Consider the following 12,556-nt stretch of genomic DNA (forward strand, 5'->3'; position numbering starts at 1 on the left):
GGAAAAATTCAATCCCTGTTTAGGAGCCCAAATGCCAGACTGGGGTTGCCATTTGTGTCACTTGCCAAATCCTGCTGGTTTTCCTTAACAAACAGAACAATTAAGAATCCTAAAGAATAAGGTATTGGACCAGATTCTTTTTTTTATTCAAACATTATAATTTGATGTTTATGCTGTCTGTACAGCAGAAGCAATCCTGACAATTTACACTTTGTATTATTTGCCTACATGTTTTTAATTAAGTGATTTCAGTATAATCAGGCTTTGCAAATGACTGTTAGCAGAAGACATGGTGAACATAAAATAGAATAATTGACAGTTGGAATGCAAAAATGTACACTAAGCAATTGTGGCTTATCCTGGCCACACAAAGTTTTAATGGAATAATTATGATAGAAAAGATTGGTCTGAAAGACAAACCTGCAGCAATTATTGTAGGTAAATACATATATGAAAGACCTGACATTCCACTTTTGCTGTTATCTACCTGCTTGTTTGGAAGAAAGCTATCCTCACTTTTTTAGTTTAAATGAAAAAGTAAGATATTTTTGTTATTTGCCCCTGCAAGCATTAGTAAAAAGTTAGAAAGGAGCATTCAGCTCATCAGTGTTCAGAGTACACTGCTGCAGGCATGCAGTTTAGCCCTGCAACCTTATCTGAGTATCAATATCTTGGCTGCAGTTTATTTCCATGAAAACCCTTCCCCACATGACTAGTAAGGCGATAAGAATGCTGCTTAGGGGGATGCACTGACCAGGATGACTGAGTATCCTACTTTACTGCTCTTCAGGAAATTGTTAGTTATCTCACAAAGGGATAGATGACTTCAAAACTTTAGACTGAATTTAATTTTAAATGTGGATCCTGACATTCGTCAGGTTGCAGGTAACAGCTGAATTTCTTCCTGGGCCAGGAATGAATGCTCAAATCTGTATTTAATAAGTCTGGCCAGTACTCAACCTCCCATTGGCAGGAACTGAGAGAAGCAGTTGTTCCTGGGTAGGAATGCAGAGACTCTAAGGATACCATTTCTAACTGTAAGAAAATTTAACCAGGTGCAATTATCTATTTTTATAAAGAGAAAGCAATTGGTAACACTTTCAGTTCTGTATGTTAACTAAGTAATATAATGAAGTGGGTTTTGCAGTATTTTAGTTTTCATGTCACTGTCCCCATCTGGTAGCTGATAAATGAGCTGACGCATTGAGCCTGAAATTCAGATTCCTGTGTCTGACTTGGAACATGTAAGGATCATGGCTGAAACTGCAGTTTGCCTTGGAACATTCACTGCTGTGAAGACACTTTGGGAAGTGAGAATACACAAGATAAATGAAGAATTGCAGAAAGAAAAGGAGTTCAGGCAGAGGTCTGCAGGAAGGTAGGTAAATTGTAGCTCTTAGAGTATGTGAAAAGCTAGACCACGTGTTACATTTCAGAAGACTGTAATTGGTCTTTTCAAACTCATCCAGACTCCAGTTCTTTAGTTGTTACTCCAGCAGAATTCCCAGTGGTTAGAATCTGGCAATATGGTCAGGTCAAACCAAGCTTTGTCTGTGCTAAAAATATTAGCATATAGGCTAAATCCTCTAAATTCAGATACTAAAATCCTCTCCTGTGTGGATATTCTCACCAGTGGAGACTTAATTTGTTAGGCTTTCTTCTCAACAGAGGCACTAACAGGGTTGCTTGATCTTCTCCCTGGCCAGCAATTTAATGAAATCTGAAGAAATTTAGCATTCTATTTTTTGAACTCTTCTGAATTTATCAGCTATGTTCGAAATGGAATAACAAAATCAAAAGTTGCTAATGGAAAATGTTTCAGTCCTCTTTGGAAATCAAGCTAAAAGAGTCCCTAGCTGATTGACCTTGTTTGGTTGCACTTACACTTGGTGGAATGGAAGGCTTTCTTTTCAAGAGACTCCTTCAAAATTAAGGCTTTGGAACTTAATTCCACATGGCTTTATATTCTGCTGCCCTGCTGCAACATGTTGAAAGTGAATTAAGTTATGTTCTCCTTCTGAATGTAGATGTGAAGAACTGTAAAATAGAATTCCTATAAATTACATCAGCCAAACACAATGTTTTTGTCTTCCCTCACATTGATAGCATATTTAGCATCCAGATATAATAAATGTTGTTTGACATCCAGAAAGGCTACTACTGCCCCTTTGTTCCTGAAATTTGGCAGGATAGTGATTCCATCTGTATTCACCACTGACAGATCTTCTTTCCCTCGTAGGCTACTGCTTGTCTGGGAGGAGAGAGCTGCTTTAGCAAAGCTCAAAGAAAAAGTTATTAATGAAGGTGGAAGAGCAATTTTAAGGATAGAGGAAGAAGAATGGAAGGTTGTGTTGATAGGAATGAATGTTGCTTGGGTTGAGTGACTGATGCATTAGAAAACTACTATTTACAACTTTACACTAACAGTTGTACTATTTTTGTTCTAGTAAGTGCTCACTGTGTGCTTTGCTAACAGTGAATTGGGACACACTGTTGTGAGAGTATAAAAGCAAGCTGGTTTTTAGTCCTGAATATTACTCTGCAAAAATATAGCCCAAAAGGTTTTCTGCATTAGAAATTATTTACACTGTGAATTATGAGTTCAATTATGTCAATCCTCATTGAACATTAACACACCAGATCTACTGAAATTTATCAAAGTGAAAACCCTCTCTCTGGGTTTAGGTGCATGAAAATATTTCTTACTGTTGTTTACTTGATCTTTCTAAGAGTGAAAATGAGCCAGTAGATTCCCAGAATGCTATAATAGTTTGTGATGCACTGGGGATAAGCTGCTGTTAACCAATGCCAGAGTGGACACTAACAGTGCTCTGAGCCACACAGAAATGCAGATACCAGTTCCTATGAAGGGATGAGAACTAGACCATGTTGAGGTCCCTGAGCGACAGCCAGGCCCAGCAATACCCTGATGGTCTGTAGGTCAGTGTTCCTTGTTCAGAACTCTTAACATCCAGATATGATAGCTTTTCTATCCCTCTGCTCTTCTACTCTCAGCTGCTCCCTGTTTTTCTTAACAAAATAGGAAATAGAATTTACATCTCCATTTATGTACTATTTAGAGCAGTTTCATCTTCAGTTATATTGACTTTGTTTAAAAAAAATCCAAACAAATGCAAGCCTGGAACTTGCCCAGCAGTGACAGTAGTACAGGTATCTAAATCCTGGGAGCAAAAAGTGGGCAGGTTGAATCCATGACTTGAATGACAAGCCATATTGATGCTCACTTCAGGATGTTACTCTTAGCTTAAGAAGAAGGAAGGACTGTTAGTGTTTCAAATAAAACTTCTACCTCAGCCTCATTCCTCTTGTATACTAATATGAATTTCTTCTGGTTCCTGCTTCTTGTCTTAGACACTACCTTCATGCTTACTGAAACTAGGCCATCTCCAGGAATGGCAGCTCCACAGAACTAGTTTGCTGAAAATCCCTCAGTTCATTGGAAGATTTCACAATCTTCTTGTTCTGGATCTATCCCGGAACTCAATTGAAAGTTTACCTAAAGAAATTGGTGAGTTGTGCTTTATTTTACTGCAAGCTGCTTTTCCAAGGAAATTGGTCTTGCAGAAATGTGTCACTTTTTTTTACCTTTTGCCTAACAATCTTACTGGGTAGTTAGAAAACATGATGTAAATCTGACAATGAGAGATCTCAAACCCATGGGTTCCTTATAAACTAAAAAAAAAATGGCTGGATGGAAGAGACACATCTTCAAGAAAGTGCCCTGTGACAGAAGACAGCCTGTAAGCACAGCAGAGACTGGACATCAGAATGCAGCTAGAAAAGTAATAGTAAAAAACAGACTTAATGTTCTGAGTCCACAGCATGAGTAGCCTATTCATAATTTCTTGGGTTTGGGGTTTTTCTTGCAGCACTCAACTAGAGTGCAATTCTGGATTGAAGTCCTACTGTTTGCATTGCAGTGAATTAGTTTTTTATATTTGTGAGAACAGATAGCATTTGTATAACAGTAAAAGGATAAGACATAATGTAATATTGGACTTCAAATAAAACTGAAGGTGAACCTTTCTCATTCCATTTGTGCTCTCTGCAGGCCAGCTGACCAGCCTCCAAGAGCTGCTGCTCAGTTACAATAGAATAAAGTCTGTCCCTAAGGAAATATGTAACTGCATCAGTCTGGAAAGACTGGAACTGGCTGTCAACAGGAGTATCTGTGATCTTCCTTCCCAGGTTTTGACACGCTGTTTAGTTTTGTTTCATGCATATTTTGAATTTATACCAAATCAATTATCATTGAACACTGCACTCCATGTTTCCAGATTTGCTTTGATACTCTGAATTCACAGCTACTCCACAGAAACACTGATGTGAACAATCTTTATATGATCAGTCAAACTCAGGCCATGTGAGGACATGTGAGGCTTGGGGTGTATCTGCACTGTGGTCATGGCTTTCAGCTTCTCAGCAGTTAGGGCACAGGGTGGGAGGTAAAGTTCTTCTGCCTGACCAGTTTCAAACCTACCAGGTGAAAACTGCACTTCTTAGGTAATATCAGCTGATGTAACTCAGAAACCATTCTGTGTTTACTAGCTCCAAAATGTGTTGTAATGTTTTGAAATGTGTTTTTCAGTCAATTAGTAGAGCTCTGCTGTAATGCTGCAACAGCTACACAAACTTGTATTAAATCTGCCCTTCTTTTCAGCTCAGTGATTTAAAGAAGCTTTCACACATAGATTTGTGCATGAATCAGTTTACCACCATCCCTTCAGCTCTTCTCAACATGCCAAATCTAGAGTGGTTAGATATGGGGGGAAATAAACTCCAGGAGCTTCCTGATGCAATTGACAGGTAAATAAAGCTTAAAGCTCATCTTAGTCTTAATTCCATTGCATTGAAATTCTAATTATTAAATATGACTTCGAAAGATAATTTTTGTGTTAACCTCACTGCAAAGTTCAGATTTTGTCAGCTCTAATGTGATGGTTTGGATGAGCTGGAATAATCCATTCCATAAACAATAAATTCAGTATCAACTATTGAGTTAAATATTTTTGGCCAATGACATTTTCAAACTTAAGAGATTAGGTGATGGTCTTGGACATGGTGTTTCATTTCAGACTTGTTGTGTTCTTTATGAGAGTCCTTTATGTGGCTGAAAAATGAATCAATTACTTTGTAGTAATGATTGATCAGATTAATTTTATAAATCTTGATGGATTGCACAAATACCTATTTTTCAGAATGGAAAAACTCCACACTTTATGGCTTCAAAGGAATGAGATAAACTCTTTGCCAGAAACCATTGGTAATATGAAAAATCTTAGTACTCTTGTTCTTAGCAACAACAAGCTCAAGGATATTCCAACTTGTATGAAGGACATGACAAATCTGAGGTAAGAAAAAGGAACATAAACATAAAAAGAAATACTGGAAGACAGGTTTTAAAGCCTCCTTTTAGTTGTATGTCACAGAGTGATACAAGGGAAATGGCTGGATAAGTACTATAAGGCATCTTCTTGGCTTAGTTTACTTAGTACTATAATAGAGTGCTGAGTTTAGTGTAAGAAAAGTCTTATTTTGCTCAAAGTATTGCTTGAGAAATCTTAACAATTATTTTGAAACTGAATTGTCTCTGGTTAAAACTTATTGCAAGAGTAACCTTTTCCGGTGAATTGTCAGATTTGTCAACTTCAGAGACAACCCACTGGAGCTAGAGGTAACACTCCCTCCCTGTGAGAATACTGAAGAGGAGGAGCAACAGGAAATGTTTGGCATTGAGTTCATGCACATGTATATCCAAGAGTCACTCAAGAAAACAGGTATGGCTTTTTATTAATTCTGCTCTTTCTGGAATACAGTGAGGAAGGGAAGGGCAAACTGGATAACCAAAATCTAGGACACATATACAAACATGACTAGTCTTCTTAATAAATCAGTAACATTTAAAAAAAACCCTGTAAACAGACTTTCCTGAGGGCAGGGGCACTTCATCAGGGGTTGGCACTGTAGGTCTTCACATGAACAGCATATATTCTGGTAGGAAGGTACTAGAACCATGGAACATTGGAACATTGGAATAACTGTGCCTGAGTAATCTACAGCCTGGATAACTGGAAGCTGATGACTGTCTTTTGTATTTGCAATTTAATCAGTTGACATAATAGGTCTTCCAGCAACGCTGATCTCAGGAAGCTGAACTTTCCCTGTTTTTGGTGGTTGTCCAGATGGGACTCCCAAAGAAGGATTAGGGGAGAGATGCCTATGTTCCCAACATACAACATCTTTTAGCAATGAAGTATCAACACCCCATAAACAGGTGTTTCTCACAACCTGCTTTCCCTGACACAAAATCCAGTCACCTAAACAAAACACCCTCACAGGTTCATCCCATTTCTAAAACACCCTGACAAAAATTTGCTGTTTGTAGTCTCAAACAGCTTAAATGTTGGAGTACAAGACCAAAATAAGCACTTCTGAACAGATGTGCAGGTGGCAGCTGTTACTTGCAGAGAGCACTTCATTGCACATATAAAATGTTCATTCTGTATTTTGTGAAGTGTTAAAAAATGAATGGTTTAAATGCTCTTGATTTAGAACAATGCATCAGCTTTCTTCTTATCAGTACTTCATGAATGAGTAATCAAATTAGCAAAAATGTATCAAGATGACAGTTTACAAGTAAGTTTTCTTCCTCAATAGATTCCCCTAGCAGCACAGGCTGATAAAAGTACCTAGGCCTACTTAAGTAATTTAAGAGGAAATACAAAGCTAAGCTGAACTTTAAAGTGAAAATAAAGTATGTTAATTTCTCATATTTTAACTTGTTGTCTTTCAGAAAATCAGGAAAGTTGTACTTCTGATCCTTCTTCTCCTAATGCAAATCCTAATGAATAAAGAATGTAACTGTGAATGGAAGAGAATATCAAGCATACTTCTTCCCAGCAAAGAGGCATACAACAGGTTTCAAATATTCTTAGGGATTTTATTTTTCCACTGAGAACTGGTTTGCATATTGGTAATTCCCAGTGAAACTGGGAAATATAACATCTTTTCCTGGGTACAGGAGAGAGTAAATTTTTTTTTTAGGCACTGAATTAGCTTTTTAAAAATATCCAGATAAGTTTTATAGTTTTTTTTTTTTTTTTTCCCCTACCAATTCCAAATCTATCTCCTGTCATGTAGTTGGCTCTGGTATCAGAGATGGTCTGGGGACAGCTGTCAACAGGACATTCTCTAAGGATACAGCAGACTCTGTGTAATACTGTAGTGCAGCCTTGTACCCCTGTTGTTGCAAATACTCAATCCGTCCGTGATCAATCAGCCGTTTACAGAGGCAACCGATCTCCTTCCGCTCCTCAGCAGTGAGTATCCTACTTGCACAAAAAGGAGGAAAAAATGAACAACGTGTGTCAGAAGAATAGTTTTGTCAATTAACATTAGTAGCTGAGCTTAGAAGAGCTACTGAAATCACTAAGTTCATTTCAGTCAGGCAAATCACGACTGTTTGAATACTTTGAAATGTCCATGAAAATTGTATTTTCAAAGTAAACTATTTCTGCAAGTGCAGTAATTACAATGTTTCTGCAGAATGAGTCCTTTCGAGGACTCAAAACAATTTCCTGTGCCACTAACACATAATTTTGCTCTCTGCTGGAGTCCATTGCTACCCAAAAAAATTACCTACCCTTGTAAAGTATCAGAGCCACTCTCTGTCTTGCTGAATGTTTGCTCATGTTCATCCACATCATTAGTTTGATCTTCACCTTCTTCACTCAGAGAAGCTTTGCTCGTGGTTTCTCGCATGCCGCAAGTGGCCCAACTACTCATTCTCTGAAAACAATTAAACTCTGCTGGTCCCAGTCCTACTGATTTAAAGAACTCTCTGCCTACATAATGTGTCCAGTCACACTTGTGATGGCAACACAGAGCAATAACAATTCCAGCTACAGGCTTACAGTCTTCTGTGTTGCTTTCACTGGCAGCAGAAGTAACAGGAGCCACCTCTGTTTCAGCAGTCCTAGCACGTTTTGGTGCAGGCTCTTCACCTTCTCCATCACAGCAAGTTGTGTAACTTTCAACCAGGCATCTCAAAGCAAGATCTGGGAATGAACAGACACACAAATGTAGAATACATATCTGTTCTATGCAAGCATATTTGAGATACTTAGGTTAACAAACTGGCATAGGGTGATCTCCCCCCTGTAAAACATGCAAGTGTTGGCTCTAAAGGTTGACATCTAGGACACAGTCTATTTAATATGCACATGTACTTCTCAAATGCTGAACTGCATCATCAGTACCTATAAAGGTATCTTATTTGAGATGTCTCTCTCTACACAGTAGACATGTAACATTAGAAAAGGTGCATTCATTTAACATTATTAGGACGGAAACACATTCTTATTTATTTGGGATACACACTCAGACAGCCAATACAAATTTAGAAAGAAAAATATCTCAGAGAAGAGGCAACAGTGCTAAAAAAGTACTGTTGCCAGTTTACAAATACATGGCCCATGCTATCACACACTTTTCTTTGTTCTACCCTATAAAACCCAGAAAGGCTTTACTCCTGTTCAGAGCCCCCTTGCATCAATCATCCTTCTACTGTTCCACTGGAGTCAATAGATATTTAGAATGTAAGTGCTACATTCACCAACAAAGGGTTAGAGAGCAAGAAAAGCTTAAAAGGACAGTTTAGAGGATCAGTCCATTCAGTGTAAGATTTAGTATCCTAACACTCTGCAGTTCACACATCTGTAAGTCATACCTGTCGCAGCACCACACAAATGCTTCCCAATTCCTACCACTGGAAGTTTTTTCTTCTTCAAAATAGGTACCTTATCTGGAGGGAGGAAAACAAACAAACAACAAAACCCCCACACAATCCACAATAACCTCAGCACCTCTATTATTATAGTTGGGGCAACATTTTTGCTGAATAACATTGTTTCAGCACAGTTAGAAATAAATGTTTATCACTACTAAAAATACAGTGGTCCCCACATACAGTTATGAACTATTCAAAGGGAAGCTTCTTTCAGTAAAACAAATTAAAGGAATGGGATGGTGTGGCTGGGAAGCACATTTAACCATTTCAGCCTTTCTAGACCACCTATGAAAGGTAAATATGACACAGGTTCTATAGCCCTGTGGAACTTACTTAAACATAAGTGCTGAATATCCACTTGAAGCCTCTCAAAGACAGAATCTCTCCTTTTATGTTTTCCATCCACCTGTTTAAACAGAACAAGATCATTAAGTAGGGCTGAGCACTAATAATTACAGTTTTGCTCTGGGTATTAGTGCCAGGCTGTTTCCTGTCACGTCAACATCTGCAAATTTCCAACACTAAACACCAGGATCTTTTTTGCTAATAAATTTGCTATTGGCAAAGTATGAAATGTGGAACTTGTAAAATTTAAATGTATTGAAGATAAAAAGCAAATACTAAGTTCCAATGGCAACAGTTAAAAAATTATACTGGTCTAATGTGACAATATCCTCTCACCTTGAATCGTGTGGTTGCCCTTTCCACAAGCAAAAACTGAACACTTTCAACATTCTGTAAGGCAACATCAACCCAGTGAGACAACTTTCCTCGCCCAGCTCCAAACTCAACAAAACATCTTCCTGGGCCAAGTAAATGCAGTTTTTCCAAATTACCTAAAATAGAAGCCTACAAACATCAAAGGATTATTTGTGAACCAAGAAAATATATATACTATGCATTGTAATGCCTTATAGAAAAATTATTCATTCACCAAACTGCAGAAGACTTTTTCAAGTCTTCCTTTCCAAGAGGGATTAGGAAAAGATCTTGAGTGTACAGAGGAAAGGGATTATATATTCTGGCTAGCCAGCAGCACCCTGCCCTTGTTCTACTGCTCACAGAACTCAGTCAGAAGTTTATGGAATGGATTTTTGTGTTCAGGGACATGTTATAATATTCTTCTCACTGATTCTCAAAGAAGCCATCCAAAATATGGGTACTGGACTGGATTTTCTGTAAAGCATCAATGCCTGCAGAGCTCTCTCTCTCTGAACTGCAGTTATGGCATTTGCAACACATAGGAAAGGAAACTGGAGCACAGGAAAAAAGTACAGGAAACAGACATTTCTCCCTGTTAAACTTTATTCCCAGAACTTCCTATTTTACTACACTATACAATCCTTATCCCTTAAAATTTCTACTGTTTAATATACATTAAAAAGGCAGAAGATAAACTCAGGCTTTCCAATTCTTTCTGTGCATGTTACACACTTTACCTTTTGTAGCACAGATTAATTATGAATTAATATAAAATAAGAAAATATAAGCAATAATTGAGACCACCACACAATGTAAAATCCATTTCAGTATCCTAATAAACTTGTTATTAACACTTAATAAATCAACCATTCAAAGACTGTATATATGCTATTACTGGAAGAGCAGAGAGTTACAGAGCACATCAGACTTGCTCTGCAGGAAGCAACAAGCATCATGCACACACAGTCACTAACTTAGAGCAGCACAATTCCACATTAAACCCATCCACAGCTATTAGTACATCAGTGACCATACCTGCTGTTTCAAGTGTTTGAAAGCAGATTCCCCATTCTTTGGGTCATTTAAGGCTTCTTGTAACGCCTGGTGGGACAGTATTTGTTCCTCAAGGTGAAGTTCCAGGCCTACATGCAAATGCAAAACTTTTAGGTATAGCTTTCCAGGTTCCAAGAGTTCCTGGTTTGTAGCACATGTTACAATATTGACATGAGCTCAATTTGTAGCACTAACAAAACAGTGTGTTGAGAGCATAAATCCATTGTCACATGTTTGTAACAGAGTTGTATTGTTATCTGTAGTGATATTTGAATGGGGAGCAAAAAACAGAAAGGGAAAAACAATGAGCTATATGAACAAAAGATGGGAGTTCTATCATTCAATCTAATCGATTTTCTGGAGTAAGATTCAGCTATTGGAGGTCTGCCTAACACTTCAGATGTGTTCAATGCCATATGTTTCACATTTTACAGGTATCTAACAACAAAAATACCATTTTTAAATGAATGAAATATTTAATCAATTCAATTTAAACCATCTCATTTTTAGTATTGAGTAAGCTCACCATTACTTGCTTTTTTCAGCTTGGTAATCAAGTTGCCCAGCTCCTCCATGGATAGAGAAGATAGAGGGACCTTTTTAATGAAAAAAAAAAGCCACCTCTAACTACAAGACCTTTTGTTTTTCTAGCTCTTTAGTCACATGATAAATTGCAACAGGTTATGTAGACTCAACTTATGGACAAATAAAGGTACTCACTTGTTTTTCTGGTATTTCTGCTACATCTTTTAAACCTGCATTAATATCTTGAACGAAGTAGACCTTTAAAAAGTCAAAAGAAGATAAATCTGATTCTGTTAATTACCAGGAAGCAAATAGCTAAGTTGTTCAGCATTTTTGTCCTAAGGTAGGTAGCAATAGGAAACCACTGCAGAGTAAGATTTTCTGAGTAATTTTTGTTCCTACAGTCTGATCCTGAATCCCTGACAGAAATGACTGTTGTGACACGTTTGACAAGAATGAACACATTTGTAAGAGTTAAGCAGTCAGAGCTTACTGGACTGATTCTGGAGCCCATTCTAAGGCTTCCCAAGTAATACCAGAGGTGCAACACTAAAAACACATAAAGAGGCAATAAAGCTTCTTCTTCTGTTTTCTTGGAACTGTTGTTTAAACACATATCCTATTCCTGCAACTGTCAGCCTGGGTGAAGCAGGTAAGGAGGTAGCTGGCTAAAAGCACCTCGAGCCTCCCTGCTGGTTTCGCTTTCTGAGGACAATCTCTCACCCAGGCTCTGAAATGAAAGGCACTGTGAGAGGCTGTTCTCAGGGAGCCTTTTTGAGAAAAATGAGTTCAGCATCCTCATTTGCAACTGAAAGAACTGAAAGCGTGTACCAAACTACAGTGAGAAGGGATACAGAGGATGAGGAGACTGGTACATGAATTCCATTTTGGCAAGTACTTATTCAGCTTCCACACTGTCCTTACTTGCTACAACTGCTGTCCTCCTCCAGCCCACACCTGCTGTCACCACAACAAACCCTCTGCAGAGCTCTAACGTTTAAGGTCTAAAACCCGAGAGGAAGTGCTTAATTTACACTCACTTACAGGCTTTGGCTTCTCTCTTGAATTACATTTTTTTAAGTGCTTTTGTAGTTGGTCTTCATATACAGTGCTAAAATCCAAATGGAAAGAAAAGTAAGTAATGGCATTGATCATGCGAGTTCTGACAAAGAATGGGGTAAGCATTTACATATACTCACTGTTTTGGATCAAGAGGGCATGGAATTCTTTTCCTGCCGTTTTCTTCCTAGTTAGAAAAGTTTTAGACAACCCTTCAGCATGCATTCAGTGTCCTGTTCTAAAAACCCGGTTGAGGGGCATCAAAACACTTATGCATAGGTAGGTGGGTTAACCAGAACGGAGAAACTGAGACAAGAATTTAATATTTAGCTGGATCCTAAATGACTACACTACAGCGCCGGGCAGCGTTCCTGCCGCGCCGAGCCCTCAGCACGCGAGGGGAGAGGA

General features: G+C 38.2%; 2 protein-coding genes across 2 annotated transcripts; one reads left to right on the plus strand and one right to left on the minus strand.

Moving 5' to 3' along the window:
* The first annotated feature begins 1,153 nt into the window (after positions 1–1,153).
* Positions 1,154–6,873, plus strand: LRRC39 (leucine rich repeat containing 39). Its single transcript, XM_009069880.1, has 8 exons — positions 1,154–1,378; positions 2,240–2,345; positions 3,373–3,529; positions 4,073–4,209; positions 4,682–4,827; positions 5,220–5,372; positions 5,659–5,798; positions 6,815–6,873. The coding sequence occupies exons 1-8, from the start codon at positions 1,254–1,256 to the stop codon at positions 6,871–6,873; spliced, it is 1,023 nt and encodes a 340-aa protein (XP_009068128.1). The 5' UTR covers positions 1,154–1,253.
* A 79-nt stretch (positions 6,874–6,952) lies between these two features.
* On the minus strand, positions 6,953–12,335 carry TRMT13 (tRNA methyltransferase 13 homolog (S. cerevisiae); the record flags this gene model as incomplete). Its single annotated transcript, XM_009069881.1, has 10 exons — positions 6,953–7,349; positions 7,664–8,078; positions 8,750–8,824; positions 9,143–9,215; positions 9,491–9,658; positions 10,547–10,653; positions 11,091–11,160; positions 11,285–11,347; positions 12,134–12,200; positions 12,289–12,335. Coding segments are annotated over 10 exons (1,281 nt in total), but the record flags the coding sequence as incomplete, so codon positions are not given.
* Between the last annotated feature and the right edge of the window lie 221 nt (positions 12,336–12,556).

The sequence above is a fragment of the Acanthisitta chloris genome, unplaced genomic scaffold (assembly GCF_000695815.1).
Source record: "Acanthisitta chloris isolate BGI_N310 unplaced genomic scaffold, ASM69581v1 scaffold42942, whole genome shotgun sequence".
NCBI lineage: Eukaryota > Metazoa > Chordata > Aves > Passeriformes > Acanthisittidae > Acanthisitta > Acanthisitta chloris.